The 20,243-nt window shown below is 36.2% G+C and overlaps 3 protein-coding genes across 5 annotated transcripts in view; 1 reads left to right on the top strand and 2 right to left on the bottom strand.

Moving 5' to 3' along the window:
• LOC120325375 (GLIPR1-like protein 1) overlaps positions 1–20,243 on the top strand; it is a 203,947-nt gene that overhangs the window by 42,995 nt on the left and 140,709 nt on the right. The window lies entirely within an intron of this gene.
• On the bottom strand, positions 492–6,265 carry LOC120343915 (transcobalamin-1-like). Of its 2 annotated transcripts, none has more exons than XM_039412960.2 (8): positions 6,099–6,265; positions 5,473–5,683; positions 4,946–5,076; positions 4,665–4,823; positions 4,182–4,413; positions 2,803–2,936; positions 1,562–1,820; positions 492–928 (listed from the first exon to the last, which is right to left on the bottom strand). In XM_039412960.2, exons 1-8 carry the CDS (start codon positions 6,172–6,174, stop codon positions 745–747), a joined length of 1,386 nt encoding a protein of 461 aa, XP_039268894.2. In that variant the 5' UTR covers positions 6,175–6,265; the 3' UTR covers positions 492–744. The 2 variants fall into 2 exon arrangements, with proteins under 2 accessions (XP_039268894.2, XP_039268883.2); XM_039412949.2 differs by having other exon boundaries at positions 1,562–1,823; positions 6,099–6,264.
• On the bottom strand, positions 8,422–18,862 carry LOC120348670 (uncharacterized). The gene is made up of 8 exons (XM_039418871.2): positions 18,706–18,862; positions 14,013–14,245; positions 13,561–13,689; positions 13,323–13,476; positions 12,859–13,038; positions 10,579–10,727; positions 9,142–9,286; positions 8,422–8,681 (listed from the first exon to the last, which is right to left on the bottom strand). The coding sequence occupies exons 1-8, from the start codon at positions 18,821–18,823 to the stop codon at positions 8,647–8,649; spliced, it is 1,143 nt and encodes a 380-aa protein (XP_039274805.2). The 5' UTR covers positions 18,824–18,862; the 3' UTR covers positions 8,422–8,646.

Raw genomic sequence — 20,243 nt, 5'->3', positions numbered from 1 at the left:
ATTTGCACGTAAGGTGATTGCTTCTTAGCAAACTTGTTCTGCTGAGCGCTATTTTCTTCTTTTTGTGAGACATCTATGTTTGTTTAAGTACCTGGATAGCAGTCATATGATGAGGCGTTTAATTATATGGCGGAAGTGTAAACATCCCAGAAAGAACAGCTGGGCGAAAACCTTTTAACAATAGTACGTGAGCTGATCGCCAAGATAAATTACCGGTAAAAGGTAATTTTAATAACTTGCCATAAGTTAAGCACCTCTTGTGCAATCCATAAAAATATATATAGAATATCAATATCGGGCTCACAAACTATAAACTATTTTAAAGTTGGGTAGGGTGCCAAAGGAATATTAAAGTTGGATTAAGTGTACGTTAATAATAGTTTTGGTGCTGATACTGTTCTCTGGATGAATGCAAATATCCAAAATGCTGATTTTTGCAAATTTATAATAAATATCCCGCTATGGAAACGCCGGTAGAGTACAATTGAAAGTCATTATTGCATGTTGTTTATTACAAATCGAGTAGGTTGACGAAGTAGCAGTCTTGATCCCAGTATTACAATAATAACAACTCAATAACTAAAAACAATTATAAGGTATATTGCAATATCTTTATTCGGGGAATATACGATTTTAGATTAGAGCCATCAGTGGTTACCTTGAAATTATATTAACAAACAACAACGTATTTAAAAATAACACTGCTCAATGTATACAAAATACTACTGATCAATGCATGTATTCTTAAGACCATTTTTTAAGTTTGAACAAAATATAATCAGAATGAGCCGGTTTAAACTGGTTTATTCCGACATCGAGACTCTCGCCATTCCTCTGAATTGACCAATATTCTTTATTTTCGCTGTTTGCTTGCTTTCCGTCGATTGCAGTGATGTATTCTCCCCATCCGGTTTTCTCCGATTTGAAACTGATAAAATAGAACAATTTATTTTTAGACGATTTCGATTGCGATAATTAAATTTTACCCGAAACGAGCAACTGAATTCATGTTCAGACATTTATCGACATGTAGACATTTATCATTTGAACGCCTTCCCACGCGGAAAAATTAAATCAAACAATCCATTTAGCATTGGACGATTAGAAATACAATTCCGCAGCAGCCCCATCTTAAAAGTTATCGTCACAACAGACCGAGACCAAGAAACAGTATTCTCTTGATATTTGCAGAACAGCTAAATTCCGGATTCAGATTCCGTCACAAAATATCACGTTCTCCCGCCTTTAAAAATCATTTCAGTTTGATAAAGCGCATGTTTTATTTATGTTTTTGAAAATATGGAAAATAACGAAAAATATCAAATTTGTCAACCTGCCCGACAAGCACCAAAACTAAAAAAAAATGCAAAAATTTTATTCCGATGAACATGTTCCTGTTTGCTTTTTCTACTTTTTTATCTGTTTGGTTGAATTGGTTTTTAGTGACTAAAGTACATTAGTTAATCTACCAAGCAGACTTTTTTCACGAGCTCGCCAGTTTTAAAATAAAATCTCCTGTGAGAAATTAAGCGACCGTAAATTGAGTAACTATCATACTCACGTTAGCAAGCCACGGCACTGTGCTGTTGTCAATAATTCAAGTAGAGTTTTGCCTTTTATGACGTCACGAAGAGTCACAACTTTTGCATCCAAATTTTCAGTGATGACATTTGGTAAAATATAAGATTGGATCGCGATATCAATATCGATTGCTGGTTTTGAGAATAGAAAATTTGATTGGCCGTTTTCTTCCTGACTACAATGAATAGGAGAAGGATCTTCCCCAAGACTTGTCTCTATGGTATTGTCCTGTATTGTTCCTTCTGGGAAAAAATGCAAGAATACACAATTAGTTCAAAAATCCTCCGATACACGCGGCCTAAAATAGGATACTCCAGCTAATTTGGACAAGAATGAGTTAAAGATGAGGGATATGCTCAAATATATGGACATATATATGAAAGTTAATTGTCTAATACATCGTTTCTCAAACTGTGTTCCGCGAAACACTGCTGTTTCGTGTGCTTCTACGGGTGCACCACGGTACAGGGTTCAAAATTGCCACTGAATTGATCGCGATGGCGATTTTGGTCGAAGGCCTACTTCGGAGACTTTGGGTCGTAAATTGCCCCACACCTGGCGGAAGACAGGTCTCTTGCGAGTCTGAAAAGAATGTCGTTTCTTTAACCGTTATATTTTGTTAACCGTCGACCTAATTTTTTAATCGTCAAGTTTACAGCAAACCCCTGGATCGTTGGCGTAAAACTGGAAGCCTCAAAAGATGTCGTGATAAACTGGGTGCGCAAGTTTATATAAAGACTAAAGAGTAAATACATTACACAATTTCACATTCTAATTACTTTGTGTTCTGTGAAGCGAGATGAAAAGTGTAGGTGTTCCGGAACAAAAATTTGAAAGAATTGTAGCGAGGAGTACATGTTGGTGTGTGTACCCGTATATCGAAATAAACAGTGAAATATCCCTTGCGAAAGTAATGGCCTCCCAGCGACTTTAATTACTGGAAGTTAAAAACCGAATGGTCTTTTCGTTGTTGAGAAAAGTGATTTTTCATGGCAAGCTCAATAACTTAGCAAAACGATACATTTGGTACGAAACAGAACTTTGATATCACGAGGAAAGGTAGTCAATATGCTATGGCCATAATCAGGGTCCGTCTGACTCGGCGTTACCCAAATTAGCTATGTTTTCATAACTAGCAAAGGTAGGTATTGAAGAGTAAGGAGCCACAACCGTTAAGAGTCTTCGCATAATGACAGTCTGAAAATTACCGATTCGACCTACCTGAATTGCTACAGCTGTAATCGACATTCAACATCGATAAATAGCTGACTCCTTTTAATGCGAGTAGTCTTTGCGATATTGCAGATTCTCCTTCTGTATCGCTATGCTGACGATTTAAACTTCTCATCATAAGTCTAAAGAAATGAATGTAAATGAGTTCATTTTGATTGCTCTGTCGTTACTTTACAAACAAGAGTGACAACATGCTCAAGTATATGAACACATGGCGCCACATAGTGGCAAATTCGAATGACGTCATAGCACACACAATAAACGAATCTCATGCAGCTCACCGGTATATTTGAAATAAATAAAAATAATAGCCTTCTGGCAAACACATCAATCTTCAACCCAGAAAAATATAATGATTTTATAATGATGTAGATAACAAATGAGAACGACAACAAAAATACCCAAACGATCCATAGGTCCAATGAACCCACAAAATCATACACGGCAATGCAAATGTAACGATTGATAGACGGAACGTGAGAGCAACAATCCAAATTCACGAAGGTCAAAAAGTGCTTCCATATATGTTCCAGTTTTTGCAAAAAAAGCGATTTATTTCGACAACAACAATTTAGCAAAATGTTTCGGATCTTTCGTACAAAGCCCCCGTCACTAATGCAAAAGTGTGAGTTTTTGGGAAAAACTCCTCCGCTACGTTTTTAAATAACGAATCAGTAATTATCCAGTTGGTGTTAGGAGTGATTCTGCATTCCAGGGCCCAACTGGATAATTACTAATTTACCTATTTCAAGCGTTGGCGGGGGTGTTCTTTTGGTGGTGGCTTTGTACAAATGATCCAATGTTTCGTACACATTTCGTGTCCAATAATTGAAAGAGCGAGTAAAACACAATATGGGATTTTGAATATTTATGGTCGTGACCACTTTCTTTACAAGCAGAAACAATCAAATCATACTAAGCCCATTTTGTCGGGATTTCTACCTGATGAAAACCTATGATTAATTTGATTGAAATAATTTTATTGTCTTCTTTTGTACTATTTGGAAGACAAGTTTACCGTCGTAAATCCATTAGGGATGAGAAATGAGAATAATCGGTGCTCCCGAAGTATTCGTACCAAGATGACGCATAACCTGGACCTAGTATTTTACCAGGTCAGATTGTGCGTCATCTTGTTACGAATACTTCTATAGCGCCGAATAATCTGGTCTACTTTCGGACAAGGATAACGCAAGGTCACGAGCACTTGCTCAAGAGCAAAGAAGATAGATTCCGAGCGAAGTCACTGAAGATTGCGGATTGGAGTGCGAACAGTTACTTGGTGCATCAAGTCTGATTCACACATTTTATGTAAATGACTGGAAATTGGATGAAGAAACATAGTTATTTTCAATATTTCAGTTTACCTGCATCGCCAGGCATTATCTGCCCACTCCGTATGTTCTTTTATCGCTAGCACACCAGCAGGAGTCGCGTACTTGTCGCCGAACCAAACATCGTCTCTTTCCGTCGTGATCTTTGACCTTAAGAACTGGGTTGCCAGATTTAAAGAATTCTTCACTTGTTCACGCTGAGTTGAGGAAATTGCATTTATTCTTGACAAACAAAGCAAAGCCATCATAGCCCTAGTAGTGTGATCTTAAAATAAAAAAGAATAGCTATTTTAATTGAAGAAATAACGTACTGTTTAAAAATATCATAATAAACATGAAAATATTCGCCGAAACAAGTTATCAAGCACAAATTTCCTATTGCATGAAATGTAAAAAAGTAATGTTGAATATAGGACAGACTAAACTTTGAATTATCTGATAAATGTATGTCGTTGTGGTATCCCCAACAGCTGCATTAAAAGCGCGAAGGAATTCTATAAATTGAATAAAAATTACCTATTGATGCCGAGTTTCCAAAGCTTCCATCTCTATTTTGTGCATGTAAGATTCGATGAATAAACTCGTCTCCTGGCGACTGTGCCTGGCTAACACAATATGCTTCAGTTGCAAGAAAGACACCATACCATCCATCCTCAGGAGTTGAAAGTTGAATGCCTGTTTGTAATATATTTTTCAATCTATTGCAATTGTTTCGTTTAAACTTCGAAAACTAAATGTAATGATGATATGGGAAGGTATGAAATGAACTAGGCTAATATTTCGAAAACATTCATTACCGTTGCGATAGAATTCTCCCTTAAGTTTTTTCAGTAATTTCTTCTTTAGATTCACTTCGCCAAAACTGCTGGTATTCTTGCAAGCGGACTTTACTGCCAACATGTATTGAGCCAATTCTCCGATGGTAATGCTGCAATGGACTTTATATTTATTGAACATTTTAATACAAAGATCATTCTGCACTTTGAGCAAAGTAATCACTTTATCTGACTTGGAAATTTGACTCTGCGGAGAATTTATGGCCCGAAATACAAAGTTATTTCAAGCTTTAGTACACAGCATCACATTTAGAATCTTGCAGAGCACAGGAAAATATATTGTAAATAGCGATAAAGCTGTGAAATTTCTAAAAGTGCGTAATATGGTTATTGTGTTGTCCTGTTTTTTTTTTTTTTTTTCTATAAATATTTACACCACATTCGTTTTTGTTGAACTAGGTTTTATTCACCATTTTTGTTTGAGTGGGAATGGAGTGAGCAACATTCGACTTTGGACACTGTTTTATTCGAGTATAATTTTACATTACCTCGATATCCCATCTTGGATTTCCTCTTCCATCCTTCTTATACTTTTATCCAAGTTTGAAAAGGACTCAGGCTCAGTTAATTGTATACTGAGAAAGACTTCTGGAGTATTTGCCCACCCGCCATTCGAATTTCTCAGTTTCAATAATCGGGTTACATGACCGTCTATGTTTTCTTCCAACCCAGCCTCAGTTATTTCATCGTCAAGACTACCTAAATGGGATTATTATAACTGTCTTTAAAAAGCTTAATAGTGAACCCGGTGTACATTATGCCTGTAACTCAAGTAATGTCTTAATTCATTTCCATTTTCTGCGTATTCGTCACTCCCTTTAATTACCCGAACGAACCCTGAATTACCTGAGGGAGGTGAAATATCCATCTAAACCTACTCGAACGGACCTGTGGCTATCTTGAAATGTTATTTCGGTAATTTAAAGGAAACATCACTATAATAACAAAGTGGATAAAGTCATTAGGTAGGTATATATATCGAGGCTTAAAAGGTCTTGAATCATATTCGACAGGAGCTTTGAGCATATGTAGACAAAATGGTTAAGAAATCAAACAGAAGGTTTGACGATAATTCTGATTATACTAAACTATATATATATTATAAGATACTCACCACACGCCGGGTACTCTGCGAAGAGAACTTCGGCATTCACAGCAATAAGAATCAATAGTCCAAATATACCAAACATAATAGTGATATTTTGAAATATTTGTCAATGTAGTATGTTGAAATAGTGGAATAGTTACATTCAGCGCTTGATTTACAAGACATAATAAAACAAAATTTGATTTGTTTACAAAGTACAGTATGCATGCATTACGCAATCTTTGCATAACTCTGACGTTAGTATGTGCTCAAAGATATTGTTCCATTTGATTCAATTTGGGAAATACAACAGGACTTACCTCATTTTGTTACTAATTTGGACTGGTTAACGGATTTTTATTTTTTCCTTGTTTATTATACTGCAATGAGGAATGAAAGACATGGAACAACTACATGGATTGCAAAATGCTTGATGTCTCTTTTTCTCTCCTGTCCCCCATATCCATTCACCTCTTCCTGTTCATATTTCTATCCATTTTCATTTTAATCTCATTTGTTGTTGCGAAATAAGCTAGGTAGACTTGAGTAATTGAGCTTTCGCATCATTACAAACAGCTGAACTGCAAAATATAGCTCAAAGCAATATGACAATCAGTCAAGCGAATCAAATTTTGCAATCACGCATTTCAAGCAACTGTAACCATGATTCAGACAAACTCGGTCAATGGAGGCTTCGTTTGCTATGGGCCAATCTCAGGTTGATAATATGAGTAGCTATGTATGCTGTGGGGTTACATTGCGCAATGACAATTTAAAATCTCACTGTCAACATTTCAAACTATATAACTGGCGTTTTGCTGTAAGTTTACCCATATCTACATTAAAATCAGTTCATTCATAAAACATGCTTCACTGGCGTAATGTTGCAAAACTGTTCAAATTCTGAAAAATTCACCTATATTAGCATTACACTTTTCATACGTGTCACAAGCTAAATTCAATTGTCGCTGACAAAATATTTTTCCTTTGCGTTGCGTAAATGGTGACAATGTTGAATTAGTTTGTCGTAAGTATGGCCGATACAAATTGTTAGTTAAAAGACGTCGCAATTAACTGACTTGTTTGTCTCATTTGTTTACAAACTGGCGACCTAAATCTGATACAATTGCGAGGTCGTGGTTTGCTCATTCATGCTTGATTATTTGATATTGAAAATAAGCTTGTAATATCTATGAATCGCTGAGTTAGCTATTGTAATATTGAAGATTTAATTCTGTAATTTGTGTGCTATGTTTACGTGGTTCCGAAGAATTTTTTCATCCAAGTCTGTAAACAGTATTGCATATTTTTCCGTTTATTTTGAAAATGTCAAGTAACGTATGTGTTTTTCTGACCTTCACATCAACCAGTTTTACATCAATGAAGTCCATGAGTCCGAAAACAAATAACTGACTAATCCCATACCCGACATGGACTGGTAACCGGACGAGAGGCCGTGGTTCACCTTATGGTTAACGTCTTAACGCCTTTCCCGGGATAAATAAGTAAATCCTATTCTATTCACACGAAATAGAAATTCTATTCACCAGAAGTAATATACCAATAAACTCTACATTTTTTTATAACTGTTGCTTGTAACCTCATCGCGAGTTTAAGATAGAATACCGATAGATAGGTTGTGACTGAAGTGCTAACGCGAAAAACTTTCGGCCGGCGCAAATCTTGAAGCCTAATCAACACTGCCAAGTAACGGACGGTCTGATTCGAGATGGAGCCTCACTGCGTTTCCCATATTCATAAAACTTTGACTTTGAATTATGTTATTTCGTTTGTGTACCCTTATTTGGTTAAGCATTTTGTAGGGTTTATTAGTATCAACTTCTCAATAATCGATCGTTGTGTTGGCGATATTTAAATTTTGGTATGGGACTCGTAAACGATTTCAGCTTGTGGCAAACCAGGGACTCGGGATTCAAATTATCATCACTGCCAAAATTTCAAAATTGAATTTTTTGCCTCCAATTATGTAATTGATACTTTATAGCAGGGCTACTCAACTATTTTTATCGAAGGTCCGCAAACAAAACTTCAAAATTATTTGGGTCCGGTCTTTCCAGAAATGATATTTCGGCATCCTTGAACGAGCACTTCCTCGACCGACTGATGATTAGTAGCAAATTAAAATTGTTTATTATGATGTTATGGTTCTTTTCGTATATATTCAAAACTATGAAAGTCATTTTATAATATAGGAAATTCAAAAAGTGGGGCTAATGATCCAAAATAAATAATTAGGTGCGGTCCAAATCCAATACTCGAAAGGTCCGGATTCGGACCGCGGTCCGCCAGATGAGTAGCCCTGCTATATAGTACAATAAACATTGCAATATTCCAGTGGACAAACTTTTATTTATATTTCATTACGATCTGATACAAATAAACAAATATATTTTTAATCTCAGAAACTCTGAAAATTTGATAAAAATTTAAACATGATCAGAATGCAACAATATTAAAAGTTTAAATAAAAGCTGCCAAGCAAAGCATTCAGACACAAAGTTAAATAAGCAGCTTATTCTCGAAATCTAAGAACAAAAATCCTTTTAAATTTTTTTCATCCGGACTTGATATGGATCGTGGGTGGTGCCACTAAAATATAAAACTCGCTGTTAGAACGTTTACGCAGAAGATGATAAATAAATTGTGTATTATTATCGTTTGTATAGAAAAATATATCATCAAAATGCAGGGGCGTAGCCAGTGGGGTGGTTTTGGGGGTCGGACCCCCCCCCCCCCCTTTTTTTTTTAAATGTGAAAAAAAAATAAAAGCATCTTTCTGGATCATACATAGCAATTTTCGTGAAATTAAACGTTTTGAATGTACAGTTGTTTTCGGGCGCTTCAGAAGTATGTGTACCAATATGGAGGTAACTCATTTTGTTCGCCTACTTTACATCAAGTTGTGTGATAGTAATGAAACCTATGGGTAGGGGGTATATTTACTTGGCTAAAAACTAAAATAAGGAAAATCGGAATTAAAGTATGGCCCTAACCTGGTAGACACACTACGGGAATACTCAGTATTGAAATAATATTGATGGATTCTTACCAGATTTAAAGTATACTGGCAACGACTCCATTCCTCTTTCGCCGTCTCTGTCCATCGCCCACATAGATGCCCGGTATTCCACACCAGGCTTCAAGCCAGTGATCGTAGTTTTACAGCATTCGGTAGCATTTACAATTTCAGTTTTCTAAAAATGAGAATTTTTAAGCTTAAAACTACTGAATAGTATAATATTAGCTGATTAATGAATAGTAGTTGTAACAATGCTTTAATCTAAGGCCCGAAGACCTGAACGTCTGGGACAATCTGGAATTTGGGGTTTTTAAGTTCACTATTATATGATTCAACAATTTGTCACAATGAGAGTTCGTGCCACGAAATCAGACAAGGATTGAAAACCAGAACTCGAAACTTCTCAGTACCACGTAACGAGTTTGTAACAATATGAGAGTTCGTAGCAAAAAATCAGTCTAGTCTCGTGTTTTTTGCTTTTTACTGGTTGGAAAAAAAAAACTTGACTTGACTTATTGAAGACCATAGGCAAAAGCTTCTCGCTACCGCGTACCCCGTTGAGGTTGGGCCCCGGGCCATTTGAGGATCCAATATTGATCATGCTCAGAGTACTACGTCCATCTACCATTTCTGTGATTTATCTGGATTGGTCTAGATAGACTCTAGAGAAGTGGTTCCCAAGGTTAATTAATCGGGGGCCAAAATTAGAAGCGGAAGGATAGGGGGGCGCCCACAACTGGCCGACAGCGGCACAGAACGTATAATTAAGATACCGGTACAATTGAATTGTTACGAACATACACATGTGATAATGACGTAACAAATGGCGATATCTAGAACGCAAAAATGTAAAAACACAAAGTGTAGTACTATTTCATTCAAGTTCAGCAAGCCAGTTTCAATCGTTACGCGGGCCACGTCGTGAGAACCACTAGTTTGGAGCCATTATATGTACTTAATTTAATGCATCTCCTGATTTTGAAATCTAGTAGTGGCATTGATCAAATATAAAAAAAGACGGTCTAATGTTAAATAACAGTGCTCCTATTGTCATTTAAAAGTGTTGCAAAGAATTCAAATGAAACAGCGAAATTTTGGGAGAATATCGGGTCGCATACGAGTATATAGGACTCAGCGACAAAATTGAAAGTAATAGCTTTCTGGCAATTTCAACCATCATTAATACTGAAAATTTGAAAACGACTAGTCCATTAGCTGCTGAGATATGCGTTGTTATTAACTGAATGGACATTAGGTGGCAGAAAAGAGTCAATCTTTCGTACGAGATTAAAAAAGAGATGTTGTCAAGGTCATTTTTTCCAAACCGAAAATAAGAAACAATAGAACACAGAAAAAAAATGATGAATTACACAGTTTTACTGGGAAATGGAAGTCGCGGGGAACCAAAGCTGGTTATCGAGCAGCGACACCCAAGGTTCAAATATCCAAAAGCATAACTAAACATACCACAAATTCCATATCAGTATGGTCTATTGACAATTGCTCTATAGCTTGGAATGAATATTGTATCGCTTCACCGACTGGCTCCCATTGTAGTGTTACGCTTGTAGATGTTGTTTCTTCCGGAAGAACTTTGAGAATCCGTGTGTACTTCACTGAAATTTGGAAATACAGCAGGTAAAGATATTAAGGAATTGCCCATTTGACTATTACTAGATGTTGCGCGAGACTAACTCCCAATCCTTCCTCAATGCCAGTGGTTCTCAAACGGCGGGCGCGGCCATTTTTGAGGGGACGTGAATCTAATTAAAAATATGAATATTATGTTAGATTTGATCTTGCACGCCTTATTTTTAGATATTCACGTTCCATTCACGTATTTCCAGCGTGTTTTTTGAATAAAACATACTTCCGCCTTACTATCTGTTATTTGTAGTTTATTGTTAGCTAGTTATTTTAGAGGTTGAGACTTGACTTGACCAATTTTAAAAAAGGGGGCGCGCGGCTTAAAAAGTTTGAGAACCACTGCTGTAAACATATACTGTTATTGTGTCTACTGCACCACTGAATCTATTTCATATTATTATACATAAAAAAAATAAAAAAAATTGAAAATTTTCAAGATTGCCTTATGAATATTGTTGTTCTATGAGTGTTAATATAGAAAATATAGTATACATAATACGTTTTATGTAATTGATAAGCTGTTTATGAGTTGTTTGTTGCGAGTGAATCAGTATTTAATATTTTCATGTAAAACAAGCCCGTACCTGTCGCCATATCTAGTATATTTATTTGATAAGAGATTATCAATAAACTATTTTGCCCTTTAAGCGTAATATTGAATAGCGCTATTCCATAATAACATGCAGTTCGAGCCGCAGAACGTATACATTGAAATATTATCATATTTTTAATTTTAACTACCATAAAATTTGATATGAGGGAACCGGTATACTAATTTTTTTTTCTTTTTTAGAGGGGGGGGGGGGTCCACCATCTCGAACGGTACAATCTGGATCTCGCCGAACGCAACACACTTGTTAAATAGGGGAACTTGACATCAATTCGATTATATAGTTGTGCGAAATAGAGATACATACTTGCGCATGACACCTGTTAACCAAGCATTGAAAATCAGTGCTCCAGTAGTATGCGCACCAAGATGTCGTACAACCTGAATCCTTATAGGTACACACATACTACCTTCAGGTTGTGCGCCATATTGGTGCGCATACTTCAGGAGGTTCAAAAATTAAATGGATAAAGTAGTTTTTATGCATAGTGACGAAAGAATAAAAAGTTTTCATCTTATTAGAATGCAATTTCCGTAGTCGTTCGCGCAATTTCAAACATCGATGTCGAAAAAAGACAAAAATCGTTTATACTACAATTAATAATTTAACTGTGTAAACGCATTTTCTCCATTTTTTTATGTGGCTAAAGATGTCTAGACTGTTTGTTGTATTTTGGAACGTGCTTTGCTCAAAACATCACAGTACTATGTTAATCCCACACGTTTGAGTTTATTATTAAATTAATGGTAAATATCAGACAATAAACCTGGATGTATTGTAAACAATATATGGAGCGGATTAATGACAATTCATAATAAACATTTACCCTGGAGAAAACAGGATAAATGTAAAGTATGTAGAAGAAAATAACATGTAAACCGACTAACACGTTTTTGATGCCGCGATAATAAATTATGTCTCCATTTATAGGTAGATTAGCGTTCGTGAAAAACTAAAATGAACTTTGAAAAACAAGATTAGGATTTCTTGAACTTAAAAAATATTTTTATTTGAAGGTATAACACGACGTTTTCCAATCGGGGGAGAATTCTCCCCAAGAAGGAATTTGAATGTTCCCGGGGTTGAAATCGACTTTAATGTACGTGTATTATTACTAATATGTCGAACTCATTATTATTATTGGACCTCCCGAAGTATGCGCACCAATATGGCGCACAACCTGAACTCAGGTTATGTACCAGGTTAGGCTGACATCTTTGTGCGCATACTTTAGGAGTAGCTTATTATTGTTATGCATATGTATATCCACACATGCAAACAAAATGTAAAAAAGTAAGAGTGCAAGTGGCGCGTATCACAAGCGAATGTTTTGGTAATGTTCTAATAACAATTGCAAATAGAATTTTTATGCGCAGTGGAAAACAGAACCGACCAAATGTACCCGCACTGTTTTTGGCAATGAGAAACGGTCATATGCTTTGCAGTGAATAATATTATAAACTGCTGATGTAAATCTATAAGTACTTACATCTGCACGTTGGGATTGGGTTTGTCCATCTTTTACTTTGTCTGCTACATGAGGTGTATCGTTTTCCATCTCTAACGTAAAAAGGATCACAATCGAAGAAACAGTAACTTCCAGGAGATCCCCATCTTGAACAGGAGAAGTTTCCATTTTTGAACTTCAAATCTAATTCAGGGCATCCACCTTCGAGAAAAAAAGATAGGTATTATGCAGGGGCCTATATATATTTGAAGGGCGCTTTAGAAGTATGTGTGCCAATATGGAGGTAACTAATTTTTTTCGCCTACTTTACATCAAGTTGTGTAACGGGACGGAAACGTATAGGGTATATATATTCACTTGGCTGACACAGACAGTCCCCGATCTCGTAATAGAACTAAAATAAGCAAAATCGGAATAAAACTATGGCCCAACCCTAACCTGGTACACTCTGAAGTAAAGCAACGTCGCGTAGGAAACCAACTCACCAGGGCATCTTCTTTCGTCGCTACCATCGTCGCATTGGATTTTCCTGTCGCACCATTTTTTGCTTGGGATGCACTGCTTCTTTTTGGAACGGCATGTGAAATATCCCGCCCCACATCTTCCTGCCGTTGGTGAGTAAGTTGGTCTTGGCGCTCTCTAAAAATGTCAGAATCGTTGCCAGAAATCAGTAGAGATAAAAGCTTTTCATATTTCGAGTTTTCATATTTACTCATCTCTTACCGTTGTGGGTTCCGTTGGTGCCCAGTAAGTCTTTATTCTGACTGGCGGACTTGGTCTGCCTCTTCTACAAGCCCTATTGACTACACTAAGTTGAACTTCGTAGACTGTCCAAGGTTCTAGTCCAGTCATCTGAAATATGGATCAAAAAATGTAAAGTTCGGAATTTCGGATTTTCCGGAAACGAAAACATTGGGTAAATTATTCGTAAAAAACATCGGATCTTTTGTACAAAGTCCCACCAACGCTCAAAGTAAGAAAATTAGTAATTATCCAGTAAGGGTTTGGGTTACGAATGTAGATTGCGCTGTAAATCCAAATTTTTAAATCGTTTTTCACAAATCTCTCATTTTGCATTAGTGACTGGGGATTTGTACAAAAGTTCCCAAATATCTTTTTGTTATATATTCACATAATGGAATTAGAGTAAAATAGAGTTAGCATAAGTAGTCTACCTTGTACGTATTTCCCCTGATGCATGATCTTGTCTTGTACACGATGCCAGTTGAACCAGTGAAAAGTTCCAGGTAATAACATTTTGCCGAAGCAACTGCGTCCCAAGTAATTTTAAACCATGTTGGTTTGACATCATATTGATCATAATTGATTTTTCTGACTTTCGGAATACATCCGTTACCATTTTTGCCAAAAGCGCACTTTGCTTTCTTTATATTGTTGGCATTGCAACCTGACAAGGGTACAAATAAAAAGTTATAATCAGATTGAGACGTAACGGTAGTACAAACCGCTGGCTTCCGAGAATTCATAAAAGAGTGTGCTATTGGCAGAAGGAAGTCGCAGTCGATAGTGTCGGCCCAAGGCATTTATGTAGCAGCTGCAACACAACTTTCTCACACACGCAATGTTAGTCTGTTGCATATGTAATAAACTGGCAACGGTAACATGGCCGCTCAGTCCTGACCACTTTGGCGCGTTAATTTCTTATCGCGATCTCTTTCGGCGTGAGCCTCTCCAAGGTAGGACGTTCACAATTTGTATCTTTTTTTTGGGGGGGGGGGGGGCTTTTTCACTGGAATTCTATTTGACTGCTATTTCAACACTTTTTCTTATACTCAATTATTCACTGAATAACAAAGATCATTTAAGCAATCGGTTTGCAGTGTAAATAGCGAGCGGGTAGAACCGCATCAACAAAAATTCATTGCTTGTACAAACAGATATTTGAATCACGTCAGGACTCGGAAATCACTAATTGTATTAATTAGTGTTGGTGCCGCCTAAAAAGAAATCAGGTAAGTTCAATTGTCAATGTCTATGCTTATCGCGAAATAAAATCAATTGCTTTTACGGGAGTTCAAGTTGTCACTTCGTGATTTGTTTGTGTCAAGCAATTCAACTGACGTGTAGTTAGCACCGCTTAATTACAGTATAGCATGTTAGCTTGTCAACCAAAGATTGAACGATAAAATACCATGGATTTTTATCACAAACACGACATATTTTTTAAATGTAAATTTGGAGACGCGTTGAAATTTATGCCACGCGATACAAACCAAACAAACTCTGAATTGAAAAAGTAGACATATTATTATGTAGTTTGTTTTATTGTAGGAATTCGTAAGTGAATACGGTACATTGACGCAGTAGATAAACTTGGTGGCGGTCAAATGATGACTCCGTGACTAGACAATAATTTGCCTGAACGGAAGCGGTTTGTTTCTCGTTTTTTTTGTTGTTTCAAAATTAGAAACGCCTAGGGTACATGATCCATTATGAAGGGTTCGTTCGCTTATGACCTTTAGAAGATGAAAAAAAAAAACGAGGCGGGTGCTTTGATCGAAGGGTGTCCGTTTTGCAAGGGAGTTTTTGCTAAATCACCACACGGAATGAAATTTCAAATTTGAAATAGCAGTTCAGGAAAATGAATAGTTCGGAATACCTCTCGCACGTGGGCTTCTTTAAAAGATTTAAACATGAACCTTCCGTAAAGGCAGAAATGAGTTTGTAACCGGTAACGCAATCAAAACCAGTCGTAAAGCTATTTTATAGTTTTTTTCCGGCAGATGATATACCGCCTACATACTTTTATAATGCAATATTTGTTTATGCTTGTTTGGAATTTCTCAAACAGACCAAGTTATTTCATAGTCAGAGCAAAATGTTATAAATCAGCAAAATAGGTAAATTTATACCCCAATTTAAATTCAAAAGTACATCTAATTTTAACGCGTCATATCATGACAACAATCCACTTGACATAATGGTAATCTCATTCTTGATTTGGTCAATGATACCGGTAGAGACATCTACATGTAATCGTGGCAAATCTTTTTATGCTTGACGTCATGAGCATGACCTTTAGTCACAATGATATGTAACTAATCCGTAAATGTATAATAAGTACAAGGAATAAAATATAAATATACTTAACATGATAATGCCATGTTATATTTATCATTTACAAATATTTATGACGTAGGCGAGGATAAGATAAGGTTTTACTATTTATCGCAGACAGAGGAAAGGAAACCCAACAAGACGGCTTGATCATATAACGAACCATGGATCCTCGTCCAGTTACCAGTCAATTTCGAGTATGGAAATTAACCGGTCATTCGCTTCGAATACAGGGACTATATTTGGTTTGCAATCGTAATATATCTCTCATTCCAAGCAATGTAATAAAAATACATTTGAAATATAAAAGGAGTGCGTGAGGCGTAAGAAGAATTACGTATAAAATAACAACTTTCTAGGATAAATTTCATCTTTCAGTACTGAATTTTGAATCATTTATTTTCATTTATTTTGCAAGTATATAAAGGGGTATTTTTTGTCTCAATAACAAAATTTGAATAACAACGACTTGTCAAAACGATCTCTAGATTCACGTCATCAAATGTTGAACTTTTACCCTCGGGAGCATCAAGTGTCACATACCGTCGCGATGCTAAGTGTTGTATACAATATTGTCTGTGCATATTGGTGATCACACAGTAAGCATGCAGAAAAATAATTTAAAGTGCAACTAATCCACCGAGCCCGTTTCGATTTGAATGTCAAGAATTGTATGCAAAACACTAATCCATGTTTTTTCAAACAAATTGAGAAACAAAAGTATCGCAGCAAAACGCAATATTTAAGATAAATTATCTTACTATAAGTTTACAAAAAGTTTGATTTATTTGGGATTTTTTCACCATGATATGTGCAAGATAATTAAAATTTAAGTTAATCGAAGGAGACTAACATGTCCTTATCGATTGTTGTTGTTGCGATAATCCCGATTATTGTACTATTTTTATCTTTGTTTGACGTCATAAAGAGAGAACGCCGCTGCATTACAGTCGTGGAAATAAACGAATGAATGCAGTGGTCGAGGCCGCGACTGACTCACTAAATCAGAACAGGACAAGTTATGTATAGGTGTTTGCCCCTAAACTATTAGATATCTCGAGTAATGTGGGGGTAGCCAAGCCATGCTGACCAACTCCAACCAGGTGCAAATAGTTGGTAACCGCGCCGAATCAAAAAATTGTTGTTAGCTTTTTTTTTTCGAGATTTGATTCGTTACGTCCAGGAGCGTGGCCTACTTTTCTACTGCCCGCGGCAGGTGGGCGAGTTTCTGATAATGATGCCCCTTATTCAAAATTAATTTGGAAGATAAACAAAATATAGATGTTGTTATAGGCTACACAAGAATAAATAAATGACGAGTCAAGTAACAGTGAAATGTTCGTATTATTATATGAAAATTATCAAAATTCGCAACAAACTTAATTCTACAACGTGCTACCCGGGACGGCTGCTCCCGTGCCCCACGGAGCCACGCCCCGTATTGCGAATAATTGGGCGGTTTGAAATATTAAAACACCAAACCAATTAAATATAGATTACGCTCACTCACATAGTTTAATAAAGCTTAAATCAAATACGAGACGGAAAACTGCTGACGAGAAGGAAGCCTTGGTACTATCGTGAATAATTCTTGTGGTCGCAATTCGCTTGAATAACATTTCTCAAATTTTAGGTAAGTTACGGAATTCAAAAGTATTGTCGTAAGTAGCCACTAACGCGCAATTAATTACGATAAAAAAGATTTGTAAATTTCGCAATGAAATTGTCCATTTTTAAAATTAATTCGAGTGGTTTTTTGTGTTGCCTATTTACGGAAGGTACGAAGGTGTTAGAGGTGGCAATTATGCGTTGTTTAATTTTATCGGCTACTCCATATTTGTAAATTAAAATTTATTAGTTTACGTAAATACACCTATCAACTAAAGTTCAGGCGTAAACCACTTCGGCAAAAGGTCAGGTATTTTTCACAATTAAATACCGATTCACTGATATTAGCAAGTCAGTGATGGCGCGCTATAAACCCTTGGTTTGTTGTTCAACATATAGAGAGTGAATCTGATACAAGAATATGGCAAGCCTTTAGGCTAATCACAGTCGGATAGCAGAAATAAATAGAAAATTTGACACATCATTTTGATACGTCTACAATTTTAAAAAACAAATTTTACTGGTTGAGTATTAAAATTTATAGAGAAGAAGTGTTTTTATCGCGGTTGATTATGGAATGGAATCACGGGATATTAAATGCAACATAGCGACCTTTTTCTCGAAGTGAGGTCGTCCACCTTGTAAATAAGGGGATTGCATAAAAAATACATGACAAAATTATCTTCTACTAAATGTTATATAGAAAATATTAGGAAAGTCAGAAACAGCGAACACGAAGAAGTAATTATTAAATCAATTCTTTTAAAAAATATTCTGATGTGAAACTATTGCTCAATTTCCTTTCAATGAAAATAAACTTGGACATGAAACCCATTACATTATTTACCCGCTTATCAAAGCGATGTCGGTATCGGGTATTGGCTCGACCAGATTAAAATAATGAAGAAATGCACTGTAAATTGTTCTCGAATGACTAACAACATTTGGCAAGTTGAAAAGGGTATCATTTCAGCAGTTTGAAACACAACACCTGTTATTTATACGAAACAACAAGAAATTCACGTTTTAAGATGAATGCATAGACGTAGCCAGATATATTTCGTCCATATTGCGCGAATTCAATAAATGTTTCGTGAAAGGTACGAGAATACAATCCTCGACGTTATTCTAATATGCTGATTTACATTCGGGCAATGTCATTTTAGAAAACAAAAGTCTTACTTAAAAATTTCTTTCGCGGTTTCTGCTTATTTGCAACTTGGCAATTCACCGCCAATGCCAGACACAGGAGAACGACGATTGTTATTCTCATCATCTTGTCTTCTAACCGGTAGAACATCAAGCGAACGAGAGTTGTTTTTAAATGATACTCGTGGTAGATAAAATCCGAATTTATAGACGACTGTGATCGCTCCGGTAATCACGGGGAAGTCTCGCGGTGACGAGGAAAGTCGTCAGCGAACAACGACGTAAAACTCTAATGTGAAAAAGGTGTTCTTTTCATTGTTGTGGAAATGCCAATGACGTGATAAAAACATAAACCAAAGTTATGGTAACAGTTTAAATGTTTTAAATTCACACTCGTGACGGTTTTCTATCCATTTATTTGAACGACATTTCCTAAAATAGAGGCAGCAATCGCATATTTGCTGTTCGTGCAGCAAGTTTCAAGTGACGACTTGTAACTCTTCGAATTAACCTTTTAAACAAAGATATCTTCTATGAATTGATTACCGAATGAAATATACTCATATGATTTTCTATCGAAATCAAACGATCCGCTTAAACTTTGAATTCATTTCATGGAGCTTAAGAACTTTCAATAAGACTTTAGGCTATACGTCGTAAAAAACATATACAGTATATTCTCTCAAAATAGATGATTACGTTCACCACTGGGCATTACAAAAAATATTTAACGTTATAATATGCAGTGTGGGCATGACATTTATTTTTAATCAATTCATTTATTACCTATTAACCCACATTTAGCCCACCATGCATTTGGTAAAAATTCATCTGCGTGGAAAATTTGTATTCGTTCTCCCTGGGGATAGAAATTCTACCAAATAACTATTAAATCCAATGCGAGCCACGAACTAGCCAGTTCAATTCGGATTTTGGAATTAGATAGGATTTAATAGATGCTCTTCTGTACATACTAAAACTGTGCTCCAAATTTCAGTCGGTTATCCACATAGGACCTATGTAGGTATATGTATTTGCACTAAACAGCAAACCTTTTTATCTTAATTTCCCACTTCCGATTTAAGCTGAGATTTGATTCCCCACAAAATCTCCCTTAAAAAGAATTATTTTCCCGTCAATAATAAGTGGTAAGAAATTTTTAATAAAGGCTTGCAATTGGTGCAGACGCTAAAACCCCGCGAGAACATTCATTTGTCATTGTCAATCGCGAGACAACTGCATAGGACGCAGTATATCGTCTTCAAACTTATCCGAAATTGTCCCATACTGTCGAATCTCATCTTTTTCGCGTGGCTTGCTTATATTATGAAAATGCTGCGATTTTTTTTTATCACACTGATAATAGATCTTTAAAATATGTTGCTTCAGTTGATGGGGCTTCATAGAACAAATGGTTAGGGTCTCAAAACAACGCATTGCGGCAGTTGCTCAAATTTTTCTTCACTAACGCGAAATCGTAACCGAGATAACTACTATGATCGTACTCTCTTTTCATAGGATAGGATAGGATTTACATATTTATTCCGGAGGAGAGGAAAGCCGATAAGACG

This window comes from Styela clava, chromosome 1 (genome assembly GCF_964204865.1).
Source record: "Styela clava chromosome 1, kaStyClav1.hap1.2, whole genome shotgun sequence".
In the NCBI taxonomy this organism is placed as follows: Eukaryota; Metazoa; Chordata; class Ascidiacea; order Stolidobranchia; family Styelidae; genus Styela; species Styela clava.
The sequence above is the reverse complement of the archived record's forward strand: the minus strand, read 5'-3'. Positions and strand labels throughout refer to the sequence as shown.